This window comes from Bos taurus, chromosome 5 (assembly GCF_002263795.3).
Source record: "Bos taurus isolate L1 Dominette 01449 registration number 42190680 breed Hereford chromosome 5, ARS-UCD2.0, whole genome shotgun sequence".
Taxonomy (NCBI): Eukaryota; Metazoa; Chordata; class Mammalia; order Artiodactyla; family Bovidae; genus Bos; species Bos taurus.
Window position 1 is genome coordinate 25,613,248 of NC_037332.1, and position 16,673 is coordinate 25,629,920.

The window sequence follows — 16,673 nt, forward strand, 5'->3', positions numbered from 1 at the left end:
GGGGCCCCACCCACTAACGTCAGAGGCCGGAAGGGAGCGTTGCTGGGGCACGGGTGTGAGCGAAGGCGACCGTGGGGCGAGGAGAGCGTGTCTCCGCCGAGGTAGGAAAGAAGCCCAGGTCCTGGCTTGGGGACCTCCAAAAATCTCACCGTTAGTGGACTAGGATACTTTCACCTTCTAGTATATTCCCTCTTCTGCCCGCCTTGTGGGTCCTCAGCAAAGGTGTTTAGGCAACCGGTGGGTCTGCCACTGCTTCGTCCCGTCGAGGGCCTCCCTAGCTCCTTAGTCTTAGTTTTTTAAGTTAGGCACCTTCCCCACCTTCTTCTATTTAGCCCCATTTTTAAATAGACTCTTGACTTTTGTTTAAAGGAGGAAAGATGTTGGTTTTACTGAGACCCCAGCTCGGTTACGTGTAACCCGTTGCTTCAGGCTACAACCAGCTCCCAGGCTTGACTGCTGAGTGCGCATTTCACCGCCGTCTAGTACTAGGAAAAACGTGAAAAGTTGGTAACAGTTTGATAGTGATAGGACACTTACATGGACAAGGCTGAATGATGAGGCTGTAGTTTCCAGTGCCCTGAATCTACTGTAATTTAGTCTTTTTGCCCCCAGAGGATAGGGGGGCTTCCTGCAAGTTGCTGAATCTGGCACTGATTGTGCCTTTAAATGCCTTAAAATCAAGGAACATAGTGTTTGGTTCTTCCAGTTCTCTTTTTATTTTTGTTGAAAAAGTATAGAGTAACTATAACATATCAAAAGGAAGGTCAAAATTTCTTAACTCAGACATGAAAATTATTTTTTCATGGCAGTTTCACCAGTGATTGTCATTTACAAATAGGCTCTGCAGCAAATTACTAAACAAGTTCCAGCTGATCACTTGTATTTCATATCATAGGTTCCAAGACTGCTTATGTCATAGAATGGGGGGAAGGGGTGTGGAATTGTATGAGGAGAGCTGGCTCTAGGGGCAATAACTGTAAATCTAGCCAGTTTTAAGTTTACTATGGGGATGGTTTTATATAAATTTAGTCTTTTTTGTAATGATAAGTTTGTTTAATCACAGAGCTCAATAGGGGAGAGTCAGGTGGAAGAGGGTTCAAACTAAAAATTGTCTTTTAATCTTCCATATTTCTGTTACAGACTTATTCTTTTATGATTCTGTCAGCTATAAAATGGACAGTTCTTGAGTACTGACATTCAGAAATGTTCCCTCAGTGCACAGAGGGAATGAGTATTACCTTGAGAAATTTAAATAACCAAATCTGTCTGGTTTAGCGTGGAGGCGGGGGAGGAAATAAAGCATCACTGGGAAAAGTGTGATACTTCCTAATCATGTTTAAGAAAAATCATAGAAATAGTAAACTGGCGTGTCTCTGGGCATACTGAATGGATTGACTGTACAGTCTGACATAGGCTTCCAGCGTTCCCAAGTCCTCAGGGGCAGGGGGAAGCAAGATTGGCAGCCCGATCATCCTGTATTTTTAAGGACTTGAGAACTTTAAAATAGTACCCTATTCCTTTGTTTATCCTGCAGTTTAAATAACGTTCTTGTGGGCTTGACTTGCCCCTTCTAATGTTAAATAGCATCAAACCCTAAAGGATGGTAAAGTGATAAGGTGTTGTAATGGCACTTAGAATTGACTGACATCCTCTCACCTGAATACAGTTTTAGTAGTAGTCATGTTTGGTTTTTCTTAACTGTGAGCCCTAGAATCTATCTATTCTAAGAGTGTGAGTTAGGCAGTGATAAAATGGTTCAAAGTAGTGAAGAATGCATTAAAGGGGAAAAACTAATAGGAAGAGGGAGATGCTATAAGGGTTTTTTATATTAAACTTGGGTGACTTCAGTTCTAGTTTGATTCCACTTCTTAGGGCTTCTTTTGATATGTTTTATTTCTGATTTCCTGATCCAGTTTTTTCTTTCCCCCAGCACTTTGGATTTGGCTCCTTAATTCCCAACATGGAAGAAACTTACAGTAAGTACTTCTTGTTGCTTTTAGAAAATAAGTTAAGTTACTTACATGTAACTTTCTCTCTGACAAGACTTTTAATGTGTTGAGAAAGATTCACTTTTTCGCTAAACTGCTGGGAAGAAAAAGTGAGACTGTTTAGTAATGCAGAGAAATGTCCAAATTTGAAATAGGACCCTTGAAATTAAAAAGTATGAGAAGTCATCAAGCTTTGAGAAAGCTCCGGTTGGGACACCTATGTTAAACTATATTTTTATTTATTAAGTGAATAATTTTCATTCTTTAGAACTTCAGTTTCTCCTGTTAGTGACACAGGGATGGTAACCCCTGGTTTCTGTTTTTTGGGGATAATATGGTATACCTCATATTGATGTGCATTGAGTTTTTAGGATTAAAGAAATCCTAGGGAGGATTCGTCATAACAAATAGATTTAACAAACTCAACTTACATTAAAGCTACCTGTGTTCTCTTTATATATCTGTAAAAAGGTGTCCCTAATTGATTATGTAGTGTAAGAATAGTTGAAGATAGACCAGAAAGACCATCCATGAATTAATTATCCTGCCTATGTAGAAGAACAGTAATCACGGAAGAAAACTGATTAGTTGTTACTAGCCAGTGTAACTTATTCAAAGCCTCTGTTATTTTATTGCATAATAAACTAGTGAATTAGTTGGAGAAGGCAATGGCACCCCACTCCAGTACTCTTGCCTGGAAAATCCCATGGACGGAGGAGCCTGGAAGGCTGCAGTCCATGAGGTCGCTAGGAGTCGGACACGACTGAGCGACTTCACTTTCACCTTTCACTTTCATGCATTGGAGAAGGAAATGGCAACCCACTCCAGTATTCTTGCCTGGAGAATCCCAGGGATGGGGGAGCCTGGTGGGCTGCTGTCTATGGGGTTGCACAGAGTCAGACATGACTGAAGCAGCTTAGCAGCAGTAGCAGGGAGGATTCTTATTTCTCTAGTGATCCAGGAATCTCAATGGCCCAGAAAATCAAATGGGAGCTGGGAGAGCTAGGATCATACAAGAGTAGAACAAGAGAGGCCTGAAAAACCATTTCATTCAACACTAGAATTTTACAACAGAAAACGGAGCCTAGGTTAACTAATTTACCCCATGGTTACGTTGTTGGGGACAGAGTCAGAACCAGAGCCTTGTATGTTGTTTATATGTAGTGCCCTACTTGATACCTCTAGGCACTATGGTTTCTAGACCCTGACCAAGTTTGAGGAACATCTCAGTGGATGAAACTTGTCAACAAGGCTGCCTTTGTTTCTTACCTTGCTATCTTGTTCAGAATCTCTTAAGTTCTAACTGAAAGATATTTTAGTTCCATTCTGCCTTCAAGGAAGAGTCCAATAGAACCTTTATCACCAACAGGTAGAAATTACATGGAAACAGTCTTTATTAAATATCTACTATAGCATGCCGAAGAATCACCTGGGATACTTGTTAAGACACAGGTTTCTGGAGCCCTCCCCCCAAATTTTTGATTCAGAAGGTCTGGGACTCAAGAATTTGCATTTCTAACACGCTCCCAGGTGGTAATGCTAATAAGGACCATACTTTGAGAATAATGGATCTAGAAGTCTGATTCTCCTTGATCTTCCTTAGGGCTCCCTGCTTCACTTCCTTAATTTTTCTAAAAATATGTTAATTAAAATCTGAGATTTCTGTGTGAGATAGATACAAGAGATTTATATTTATTCTTGGAAGCTTACTACTCTGTTAAATTAGAAAGCATCATCTCCCTTTATGTCTCGTATTCTTTACTTTTTCCAGTGGTGATTTTTTTCTTAGAAAAATATCACTTGGTTCTTGTAATTACTGCTACATAGCACAGACTTTTTTAATCAGTAGATGTTTGTTAAAGAAGGAAATGGTTAATTTTGCTGTTTCTTTAAAATTTTTAAGTTTGTGGTTAAGTAAATTTAGTAAAATATATTGGCTTGTAAAGACTCAACTCTTAAGCATAGCATTTTTTTCTGTTTATCTGTGTCTTGGTAAAGTTTCACTGTTTTTAAGATTTAAAAAAAAAAAAGAACCTGGCAGTATGTTAGAAATGCATAATCTCAGGCCTCATCTCAAACGTGCTGAATCAGAATCTATAGTCCTCAAGTGATTTAACACCAGGAATCAAGTTAAAGTGAGAAATACTGTTTAGAATGTACTTGACCTTTTCCCCCAACTGATCTAAAACTCTCTAATCTGCCAGATTCCTGAGGCTCTCCAGCTTCTGTCTTCAGGCAGTACCTCTTAGCTGATGATACTCTTGTCAGGTCTGGTTCCTCATTTCCGTGCAGTTTCCTCCATTTCTCACCATGGGTTCTGGACCCTATCCAAGTGTGAGGAATATCTGAGTCTGTGCTTTTGGAGGAAGCTTGTCCATGAGGCCTACTTTGTTTTCCGAATTAAATTATATTCCCAAAAAGTCACTCAAGATTTTTGCTGATCTCTAACAATCTAGAGAGCTGGGATGGGGTGGGAGGTGAGAGGGAGGGGAACATGGCTGATTCGTGTTGATGTATGGCAGAAACCAACAAATTATTGTAAAGCAATTATCTCCAATTAAAAAGAAATTTAAAATTTTTTTAATGTTAAAAAACAGGTAAACCAATTTAAGGGACATTCTAAAAAATTTTTTTGCTGAGGAGTTCAATATTATTTGTTACAACTTTAATTTCATATACTACTTTGTGCAGTACTCCTAGGTATCTGCCCAAGGAAAATACTCATACAGTACACAGATAAGTATATATTAGGTTGCTAGCCACAGCATTTATGTAATAGTAAAAACTAGAAACAACGTAAATGTATCAGTAAGGGAACTGAGTAAGAATCTGTGCTACATCCATACACAGCAGGGAAATGTTTCTTACATTTCACTGATACAGAAGGAGCTGTTAAGTTTGTTTGTTTTTTAAAGAAAAGCAAATAAAATAGTTACAGGAAATCCTGTCACATGCTACACTCTGAGGACATTGTGGTAATTTAATTAATCACAAAAAGTTAGAACTGCACATGGAACAACAGACTGGTTCCAAATAGGAAAAGGAGTCCGTCAAGGCTGTATATTGTCACCCTGCTTATTTAACTTCTATGCAGAGTACATCATGAGAAACGCTGGGCTGGAAGAAGCACAAGCTGGAATCAAGACTGCCGGGAGAAATATCAATAACCTCAGATATGCAGATGACACCACCCTTATGGCAGAAAGTGAAGAGGAACTCAAAAGCCTCTTGATGAAAGTGAAAGAGGAGAGTGAAAAAGTTGGCTTAAATCTCAACATTCAGAAAACTAAGATCATGGCATCTGGTCCCATCACTTCATGGGAAATAGATGGGGAAACAGTGTCAGACTTTATTTTTGGGGGCTCCAAAATCACTGCAGATGGTGATTGCAGCCATGAAATTAAAAGACGCTTACTCCTTGGAAGGAAAGTTATGACCAACCTAGATAGCATATTCAAAAGCAGAGACATTACTTTGCTAACAAAGGTCCGTCTAGTCAAGGCTATGGTTTTTCCAGTGGTCATGCATGGATGTGAGAGTTGGACTGTGAAGAAAGCCGAGCGCCGAAGAATTGATGCTTTTGAACTGTGGTGTTGGAGAAGACTCTTGAGAGTCCCTTGGACTGCAAGGAGATCAGTCCTGGGTGTTCTTTGGAAGGACTGATGCTAAAGCTGAAACTCCAATACTTTGGCCACCTCATGTGAAGAGTTGACTCATTGGAAAAGACTCTGATGCTGGGAGGGATTGGGGGCAGGAGAAGGGGACGACAGAGGATGAGATGGCTGGATGGCATCACAGACTCGATGGACATGAGTTTGAGTGAACTCCAGGAGTTGGTGATGGATGGACAGGGAGGCCTGGCGTGTTGCAGTTAATGGGGTCGCAAAGAGTTGGACATGACTGAGCAACTAAACTGAACTGAATCACAAAAAGACCACATGCCATGTGATTTCACTTGTATGAAATATCTAGAATAGTCAAACTCATAGAAACAAAAAGTAGAATAATGGCTGCCAGTGGTTTCAGGGAGGAGGCAATGGGAGTTATTTAATGGGTATAGAGTTTGTTTTGCAAGGTGAAAATTTCTAGAGGTTGTCTAGATTCACAACAATGTGAATATAATTAACACCAATAAACTGTACACTTTTAAATAGTTAATGTGATGAATTTTGTTATTTATATTATTACCATTAAAAATTTTAAATTAAACATAAAATTGAAAAATGTTTAATCTTTAAATAAAAGACCCGTTTAGAGCAGACCTTAGTTATCAGAGACCAAAAAGTAAAGCGTTTTAGTAGGAAGCTATCATTATTAACTCTGATGTATGCCACTGTATGGGCAGTAACATGTGTATGAATCATAAAGTATGTCCAGTCTGTCAGCTCCTGACACGGCCTATCATTTGCTTGTGATAAAATGGATTAAATGGAGGAAAACTAACAAGAATTTCATCTGTATACTCTTCCTGTGTATCCTGAAGCTTCAGAAATGTGAAAGGATCACTGCTCAGGATGAGCCTGGTTGGCATAATAAGCCTGCTTGTCCTTTAAGACTTTTCATTCCTGTTCATTCTGTCCTTCAAGTCACCTTTCTGACTCATTTGCATCACGATCACGGTTAGCAATTTATCCCATGTTTACCACTCTTCCAGGGACACTGTTTCAGTTCCCCTGGCTTCTGATTTTCATAGCAGTCTCTTGGTTTATAAGCTTCTTATCAAATGTGAATTGTTTATCTTATTTCACTTTTATTATTGCCTTCAGTGGTGGCAACAGCATTTTATTAGATTGCCTCTTGTCCTCATAATATATTCAAAATGTACTTAACTGTTTAACTTCTCTCCTTTAACCAAGATTCTTAAAATTTGGGGCTCAGCCTGGACATTTTGCAGAACCTAAGATTAGTTTTACATGTTATGAGAAACTTCTCTAGAGTCTATTAAACTATTGAAATGGAGCCTGAAAGTATAGTCTTCGAAGGGTACTTTTAAATTGCACAATATAGGTTAGGGGTTGGCTTTCTCACAGTAGCCTCATATATGTGCAGTTGTCTCAAACTTAGGAGGTTCTATTTTTGCAGATTATTCTTTCTACTTTTTATCTGGCCAGTTTCATGATCATCAGATTAAAGAATTCTGTAGGGGGTTTTTTCTCATTATGTTCCAAAATATGAAATTTTGGAATCTTTACCAATTTGGTAAAGGTATTGGTCTCATTTGAGAGGTAACTAGATTCACTGACTAGGAGCTATTTCGAGAAGTACATTAAATCAGGCAGACAAAAAAATAAATCTATGAACGAGTATTTCCTAAGCTTCCATAGAACATATAACTGATATAGAGCAGTGCTTACCAACTTTTTTCATGTCATGACAAACTAGTAAATAGGGATGCTGGTGTAGGGGGTTAACTACCCTCAGCTTGCCCTAAGACTAGTTGGGGACTAGGGGGCACATGTGCGGTGGACCCCCACATCAGTATATCAATACATTGTCCGTTCCAACCTTCAGTATACTGCCTGGGAAGTTTTGGTTGAACTAGCTAGAGAAAAGAATGACCCTGAATTAGCACTTTCAGAAAAGGAAAAGACGTATCGTTTAATTTTTTGTTATAATAAGGATTACCAACAATAAAAACAACAGTATTTATGTACAACCAAATGTGAACTTTGACCCCACCCCATGAATGCTGGTTTTGCTGGACTTAATGAAGATTCAATAACACAGTTTTATCTTACGTTTTCAGATGTTTTTAGTCACCCTTTAAAAAAAAACTTTCAAGTTGTTGTTAGGCTGTCTTGTTCAGTTCTTAACAGATGCTGTTGAAAAATCCATGTGCCAAGGATGCTGAAATGTTGCAAGGGCCTGTTAAGCTTTATACTTAGCCTGTTTTTCTGTCTTTCAGTCGATACTCTGGACCCTGAAAAGCTGTTACAATGCCCCTATGATAAAAACCACCAGATCAGGGCCTGCAGGTTTCCTTATCATCTTATCAAGTGCAGAAAGGTATGATATTATTTTCTCAATTTGCCCGGTGATGGCCTCCTGAATTCTTTTAAAAAACCAAGTTTTATAAATATCAAAGAATTTTAGCATATATGTTTTAATTAAATGCCAGAATTGCTTTGGGTTAAATGCCAACATTTATAGAAAAGAATTTCTTTATTTCTTGGGTATGTAAGTTTTTTCTCATTTTGGTTTTTCCCCCAACTAGTGACACAGCACCCTTAAACAGTTTCTCTCCGGTCTTCTCACCCTCTGTGAAACAGAGGAAACACTAATTTTTACTAGTGATAAGAAATCATTCTTGCCTTGTAAATTTGATGTACTTATTGTCCTGATAAGGATTGAGTACTGTAATACACTTATTTCTGATTTTTTTGTTTGTTTGTTTAGAATTGTTAGAGAAGTTGAACAGCTAGAGGTTAACCCAAGAAAAGATTATTCATAAAAATAACTATTTCTCCAAGTTTCAACAGTAAGCATCTTTAGGGGGAGGGGGGAAAAAAAAGCTCGAAGAGTTTTTTCCCTCTGGTCACCTTTTGTAGATTTAGTTGATATAAGCTAATTTAATGCTGATGTATTAATTGAGACAGTTTGAAAGGGTGGTTAGAATAGAAAGGTCAGATACAGAGGCCAGAGTTCTGCCAGGATTTATGCTTGGAAAACAATTTAGGTATTTAATCCAAACCTGCATACAGTTCACATATGCATTAATATTCTTCAAGGGATGTTTCTCTTGCAGTCCTGGAGACGTGATTATAATGCCATTGTTGATTATTTCTCAGCTCCTTTCAATGTCTAGAGCAAGAATTCCTTAAGGTTGAACCTAGACATTAGAGACCAGCAGATACCACCACAACTTCCTCCTGTAGGCTCTCAGACATGTCCCAAGGAGAAAGGTTGGGAAAGGGAGCCATCATCATAACTCCCCTCTCCTAATGCTCTTAATCTTCAGCCACAAAACCTTTGCATTAGAATGCCCACTGTCCCTTTAAAAAATCATGGAGATACCTGCCCTCACAATTTTCTCCATCTTCTATTTTTTTGCACCCTTCTCCCCACTTTACATTATTTTTACTTTTTTGAGTATCATTTGTGATATATCTTTTGCTTCTCCTAATTTCTTAATTGCTGGTAAACTTAACATAGCATTTGGGTTATATTAAACACTTTGTTTTGTTTTCTTGTTTTGTATTAAAATAAGGAACTTGGTCAACAGAGTTCTCTATCATCTGGACTTTTCCTTAGTGAAATAGCTGAAATAAAGGACAAATTGTTCAGAGCCTTATTTCAGGCATCGTTACTTTAAAGAAGTGTTCCTGTGTTAATCTGAAAAATCACTGGGTTTGCCTCTTCTGCAGCTCCCTTCCCACAGCTATTTTCCTGCACTCTTGTACTGCAGCAGCAGGGGCGCTACTGCAATGCAGACAAAGTGTGTTTTAGTGTTGCTGTTCGTCCTGAATATCAGCTTTCAAAGACATCCAGAGAGCTGTGCCTTACAGGCTGTGCCTTACAGGCTGTGCCACCGGACTCGTGTGACCCTGAGAAGTAAACAGGGAGAATATATGATTCAAATACCCAATCTTAAATTCACTGTTTACTTCCTTATAAACCATTTTAACCCCAATATCTGTGTTGTCAGTCTTTATAATCATAACAAAGAGGTAATGTCTCTGTGATCTGTATAGGTGATAAATAATTCTCTCTTAATGTTCTGCTGAGTGTACCTATCACAGTTCCACCACAAGTTTATTGAAAAACCACTTTAATTTTTTTCCCAGAATCATCCTGATGTCGCAAACAAACTGGCAACTTGTCCCTTCAATGCTCGCCATCAGGTTCCTCGGGCTGAAATCAGTCATCATATCTCAAGCTGTGATGACAAAAGCTGTATTGAGCAGGATGTAGGTAAGACTGACTAGCTAAGATGTTTCAGTACTGGAGGTTAGCTCCGTCAAATTTATATGATGCTACATTGTCACCTTGATTTTTGGCTTTCATCATTTCAGAAAAACAATACCTTTCTGCCTTTGAGATTTTTAATCTTAGCAGCAAAAGATTGTCAGGTGCCAGACTTCTTTTTCTTCTGAACAACCTGATTGATTTTACTAATAATTCGTTTAAAAATAAAAATTCTTTTATTACCGTAAATACAGCAAACATCTTTGTTTCTGCTTCTCTTTCTTGTCTTCTGTCGGAAAGGAGATAAGACCTGTTTAGCTTTCATCCTGTCCATTTTTCAGAAACAAAGACCCTGCAACCTTTTAAGCCACTAACTCCTTTAAATATAATAACTTGGCAGTGTCCCCTTCTTAAGTCAGAATCTCTGTTGTCTTGCAGTCAACCAAACCAGGAGCCTTGGACAAGAGACTATGGCTGAGAGCACGTGGCGGTGCCCTCCTTGCGATGAAGACTGGGACAAAGGTGAGGGGCCTCCACGTCTCTTTCTCCACAGTGCCAAACTCTGGAGTCGTTTGCTCTAGACAGAAGGGTCTCCTTTTTTATGAACATACCATGTTGTTCAGAATGCCTTATTATTCTTACTGAGCCCCAGTACAAAGACAGTTGTATCTCTGTGCAGACACACGGAACAGCCTTTCCCACTTGATTGGAAAAGAACACTACTTTACATATGTTTTTTTCATAAATTGTGTTATACCATCTGTGTTTGGTTGTTACTAGTCATGTTTATTCGGAGAAGGCAATGGCACCCCACTCCAGTACTCTTGCCTGGAAAATCCCATGGACGGAGGAGCCTGGTGGGCTGCAGTCCATGGGGTCGATAAGAGTTGGACACAACTGAGCGACTTCACTTTCCCTTTTCACTTTCATGCATTGGAGAAGGAAATGGCAACCCACTCCAGTGTTCTTGCCTGGAGAATCCCAGGGACGGGGGAGCCTGGTGGGCTGCCATCTATGGGGTCGCACAGAGTCGGATACGACTGAAGCGACTTAGCAGCAGCAGCAGCAGGCACGTTTATTATTATTTATGTCGCTTGTGTTTCTATCCTTCAGTTAAATTCTTGCTACTGTGTCACTTAGGGTACTTGACCAGTTTTTACTTGCTTCTCTGAACTTGTTTATTATTTCTCATCTCACAAATTCGACAAGCATGAATTGGTGTTTTACCTAGTAGCACCACAAACTGTGTTTTGTTTCCTTTGGCAGATTTGTGGGAACAGACCAGCACCCCATTTGTCTGGGGCACAGCCAACTACTGTGGCAACAATAGGTAAATGAAAAGATCTCATTCCCACCACTTCCTCCCAGAATCAAAGTGCTCTGTTACCAACAGAAGGCTCCAGAGCATGTATTGACCTCTTTCCTCAATGATGTTACTTGGTGGTAATTTGTCTAGATATAGTTTTGGTGGTTTTTTTTCTATTTATTCCTTGAGTCATAAAAAGGTCACATGCTTTGCATTAATTCCTGTGGGAACACAAAAATACTAGCTTGTAGTCTAGCACAGGAGACAGTGGCGCCAGCCATTCTTATGTCTTAAGAGTTTTTGCTAAGTTCATGTTATTTTAATGCTTTGAAAAACTTATGTAGCTGTACTATATGTGTTATTTTTGCTCTGGATAACTAGTGTCTAAGGAAAAAGTAATCTTAAAAGTTTCTGATTTGAGATTGGACAATCCATAATACCAATTATGTATGGAAAAAACTCATCTCCTTCCCCACTGATTTTGTATCTAATTTAAATCTCTAAGATTTTTCATTACCACTTGATCTTCAAACCTTTTAGGATCATGTTCCGAATTCCCTGGCAGTCCAGTAGTTAGAATGCCACACTTTCACTACCAAGGGTGCAGGTTCCATCCCTGGCTGGGGAACTAAGATCCCATAAGCCATATAGTGTGGCCAACAAGAAAAAAAAAGATCATATTTCAAACCCAAATGAGAGCATTTCCAGATTAGAAAATGAAAATATTAGATAGTAGACTTCATTTTATCCTCAAATAGAATACTTAACCAATTTTTATTTTTTAGCTCCTAAAGTCAGTTATTATAAGTGTACAGTTACTTGTAGTTTATGTGTACACTGAGATAGAAAAACTTAAAGATGAATTCCATTGGTACAATTTTAATTTTATCTCAATTCTGTGAGATTTGTGGCCTTTAGTTTGGTTGTCTTGGCATTTTTTATCTCTTATGTATATTGAGTGAGTTGATGAGCCTGTCATACAATTGAACAGTAGATGGCATTGCTGTTTATCTCAATTTCTAGAAAATGAAAATGGTTAAACCCATCTTAATGCCTGTACAGAACAGTGAGCTATCCAGAGAAGTGGTAATCATTCTAATTGCAAGAATGTTTTGATGGAAATGTGTTTACATTTCAGAATGTAGGTGGTGGTTTTTCCCCAAATTACAAAAAACACATTTTGATTGTCTTATGTTTGCCTGCCTAAAGAATGCAAATATGCCAGCATACTCAAATTCATCTCTCTTTTTGCAGCCCTGCAAGCAACATAGTTATGGAACATAAGAGTAACCTGGCTTCAGGCATGCGTGTTCCCAAGTCTCTTCCATATGTTCTGCCATGGAAAAACAGTAAGTGAAATAGTGGCAAAATGTTCTTGCTATGTGTTGTACTAAATAAATACAGTTGGTCTTAATTATTCAAGGACATGTTCAGTCTGAATACCGAATGCCTTGCACCCGTATGGCCCTGAGAGTGAGCACCTCCCCAGATTTTGCATCTTAAGCACATCACTCATCTCACCCTGGTCCTAACCCTGGTTAGTAACAGGCAAGTTCAGGATCACAGAAGCCTAAAGAATATTTTCAAGACAGGGTGATGGAGAAAGAAAGGGCAACCCACTCCAGTATTCTTGCCTGGGAAATCCCATGAACAGAGGAGCCTGGGGTCACAAAGAGTCAGACACATCTTAGCAACTGAGCACACGTGCATACTAGTTGAGCTTCCTGACAGAAAGCTCTATGCTGTGTGCTCTCATCAGTATTCTTATCTGCTCTTCAAAACTATAAACAAGGAACGTTTTGGTTAAAATTTTTTAATTATAAAATACATACTAATTGCACAAAAAATTGTTTGCTTTGCTGGTAGTTGGCAGATCTGGACCCTGAATGAGTCTCTTAACTCCCAAGACCAGACCAGAATTATCCCCACGTCCTTTTCCTGCCTTGTCAGTTCTTTTTGTTTCCTGCCCACTCCCACCTCTCTTATAACATTTCTCTACCCCCATCTCAAGCCTTTGGTTTCAGGTATGAATAAATGCCTACTTCAATTGTGAATTACTGATGGCTTAAAAAATTACATTTTTGCAAATAAAACTCAAACCGAGAAAGAAAAAACAAGGGTGACCACTGACATCGGATTCCATGGATAAATTTGGGACCAATAAAAAGACTATTTTAACTAGGAGGAAATCATCCCTGATTTTTAAAGCATAATATCAATAGGGAATTGGGATTAGAAATTGGATTGCAAGGGCCTGAAAGGTAATGGGTAGAGACAAAATGAAAGTAATGTTATAAGAACCAGCATAAGAATGGTATTCAGATGTCTTCCCAAGGCCTCGGAGACAATGCTGAGTAAATAGGTCTGAAATTCATGTCATACCACCCTAGTAAAGAAATTCCCATATATTGGTACACCCAACATACTGTCATTTTTATTTAATATAAACTTCCTTTTCCTGATGTTGCCCCCAAATTCAGATTTCCTTGATTTCAGTCTTTGTTGTTGTTTGAGCTAATTTTTAGGTGGCTACAGGATCCCCTTTAAAACATTTCCCTTTGGATAGTTGCATTTCCCCCAATATGAGGTTACCTAATCATATGCCCTAAGGCTTGATAGGTGGAAGACTATTTTCTTTTTCCGTGCTGAAATCCAGTCACTAATTTTAAATTCTACTTTATTATATAATTCCATATACCCCAGGAATAAATCATTTGTGTTTAGTAAGACTAGGGGGTGGAGTGAATTTCAATTGACATGGTGTATTTATTTTGAAATATTTCTACTCCATAGATGGAAATGCACAGTAACTGAATATTTCATCAAGTAAGTGTTTCAGTTTTATTTCATAATTTTTTCAGATGGTAGCAAGATTTAACTGGACATAAAGCAATCTGGGTCCAATTTTCTTTTAGATTATGGTACCAAATTAAAGCTCTGTGTGTGCCTTTCGTTTTTTAAGTATATAGCCTCTGTTATGGCTTTACATGCTAATGAATAAACATTTACTAGTTAAATTAGAATTCTGTTACATGCCAAGTTGCTCTCCCTAACGTTAGTGCACATTGCCTTTTTCTTTTTTTTTTAATCAAAGTTGCATTCTACATCTATCATGCCTTTTTAATGGGCTGAGATTAATCAGACAGCTGTGCTTCACTGCTTTGCAATTCTTTCCCTGTGCAGTACAATTTAATACTCATCAAAAAATTCATACTTTTTAACTAGCATTTTAAAGTTTTGGGTCTCCAAAAGTCTCTAGATCTTATTGCACTGTAGATCTTATCTGAATATTTGATTTAGCAGAACCTTACAAAATCTATATAAAGAGACCAAAATCTTTTAGTTTTCGTAGATGAAGCCCATCTTTGAGATACCCTATGTACCCACAGCAGAGCCAGGTTTGATGCTTCAAACGGCTGCCTTGGCTGAGGTTGACCAGCCACATGGCTTCTGGCAAAAGAGGAATATTGTTGGGCCGGGAATGGGATGATAATCCCCACTGTCATGAGATGGTAGGCCTTCAGTGAATATTTATTGAATGAATGAGTAATTGGCTTGTTGCCTTGTAGTCCATTCACTTTTTCTGAACAGTGAAGCAGATGGATCTTCTGCGAGCTAGGGTTTGTTTTGTACCAAAACTGATGTTTCTTCTGTTGAGAAACAAAAGATATTCTAAAAGCAAACACCCCTTAGCTGAGAACAATAATATTTATCAGTTGCTTCTAGGGACGGGCCATTTTTCTTGGTAGGTTCTGACATCAAATTATTAAATATATCTGGAAGCCAGAAAATTGGATTTGGTCCCAGAAGGCAAAGAGACGCAACTGCAGTGGAGTGCATCAGAAAAGCACACACAGACCTGGGTAAATGAAGAACTCTGAATCCTTCTCTGGCACACTGCTCAAAGTGTTTGGTGTTCATCCAGTATGGATAGCTACCTATCCAGTGGCTACTCTATGGTGAAAGCCTAGGAGAAACTTCTTGTCACTTAGGACTAAACACTTTTCTGCTTTGGAAAAGTGATAAACTCATTACACACTGATAATTTTTCTGTACGTGTTACCACAGAGGAATAAGGGGGAAAATTTAGGTAAGAATCCTTAAATAGCCACAGATCTTCTTATCCTCTTAGTTAAAAATAAAGCACCATTTTTTGAACGCCTGTTGTTGCAGAATTCTCTTCTTTGGGTAGATAGACACACACACACACAACACACACACACACACACACCACACACACACCACACACACACCACACACACACCACACACACACACACACACACACACACACACACGGAAGGCATGACTTATTCCCTTAAGGAACTTAAAGAGTAAGCAGAAAATTTTTTTTATTGCACATACATGAAAAGGGTTTGTTCACCTTGCACTTAAATGCTTTATCCCATTTATGTTTTCATCAACAATATTTTACCAGATAAGTGCCTCAGAAGCAGGTATACCGTGTTCATTTTTGTTCCCCTATTATGCATTGTGAGCTTCCCTGATAGCTCAGCTGGTCCTGGGTCGGGAAGATCCCCTGGAGAAGGGCACGGCTACCCACTCCAATATTCTGGCCTGGAGAATTCCATGGACTACATAGTCCATGGGTTTGCAAAGAGTCAGGCAGAACTGAGTGACTTTACTTTCAATGTGCATCGTAATAGCTCAAAAAATATTATTAAATTAATGAGTAGATAGGGTATATGAAAAGAGAAAAAAATAAGTTAATTGGAATTAGTCCAGAATTGTCTGGAGAAGTCAGTTGCCTGGATGGTAAATTCTGATTTTCTCTTCACCCATGGTAACTATCAAGGACTGTATATTGATCTCTGTATAGAATGTTTTTAAATCAATTAACAAGTTTCTGTGTGATTAGTAATACTAAAGAGCTAAGGGTCAGAAGGTACCTGGTGTTCTGCCCTTAACAACAACAGATTCTTCCAGCAGACCAAGAGACTGTAATTGGGCTATAGTTGTGTGGCCTGTTGTCAGATGTGGTTGGTGCTTTTGTCATTGAAAGGAACTAAGAACTCTTATTTTTTTCTTGTTTCCTTACAGATGCCAGACCCTGGAAGACTTTTCTTCCCGCTACAGTGTGTTCTTCATTTTTTTTCTCCTAATCTAATTATAGAAAGATAAACTGTCTGTGACTTGCAAACTGACAAGTACCTTTTTTTTTTCCCCTCCCTGCCGTGAGTCCTTACTCATTTGATACAAGAAAAAACCCTCATGCTCAGAAGAAATGTTTCAAGTAAACCATCATTGTAGACAGCTTGATAATTTGGTTAAGTGCCTGCAGCCCCAAGATCAGAATTCATATCCCATTCTGCATTAATGAAACAGAATCATCTAAAGTTACCTTAAAGGATCCAGCTAAAGCAGGCAAGAAATTTGGATTGGAAAAAGTAACTGTGTTTGTGTTCTCTGACTCACATGAACCAAATTCCTTCTAGCATTTATAGGAATGGACCT

The 16,673-nt window shown here is 38.6% G+C and overlaps 1 protein-coding gene across 3 annotated transcripts; it reads left to right on the plus strand.

The window, feature by feature from the left end:
* Positions 1-11: 11 nt before the first annotated feature.
* Positions 12-16,359, plus strand: GTSF1 (gametocyte specific factor 1). 3 transcript variants are annotated; one of them, XM_005206103.4, is made up of 9 exons: positions 12-101; positions 1,931-1,976; positions 7,894-7,994; positions 9,773-9,899; positions 10,332-10,415; positions 11,160-11,223; positions 12,454-12,548; positions 13,993-14,025; positions 16,260-16,359. In XM_005206103.4, exons 2-8 carry the CDS (start codon positions 1,961-1,963, stop codon positions 14,007-14,009), a joined length of 504 nt encoding a protein of 167 aa, XP_005206160.1. In that variant the 5' UTR covers positions 12-101; positions 1,931-1,960; the 3' UTR covers positions 14,010-14,025; positions 16,260-16,359. The 3 variants fall into 3 exon arrangements, with proteins under 3 accessions (XP_005206160.1, XP_024847263.1, NP_001029445.1); XM_024991495.2 differs by lacking the exon at positions 12-101 and adding an exon at positions 921-976; NM_001034273.2 differs by lacking the exon at positions 12-101 and having other exon boundaries at positions 1,929-1,976.
* The last annotated feature ends 314 nt before the right edge of the window (positions 16,360-16,673 follow it).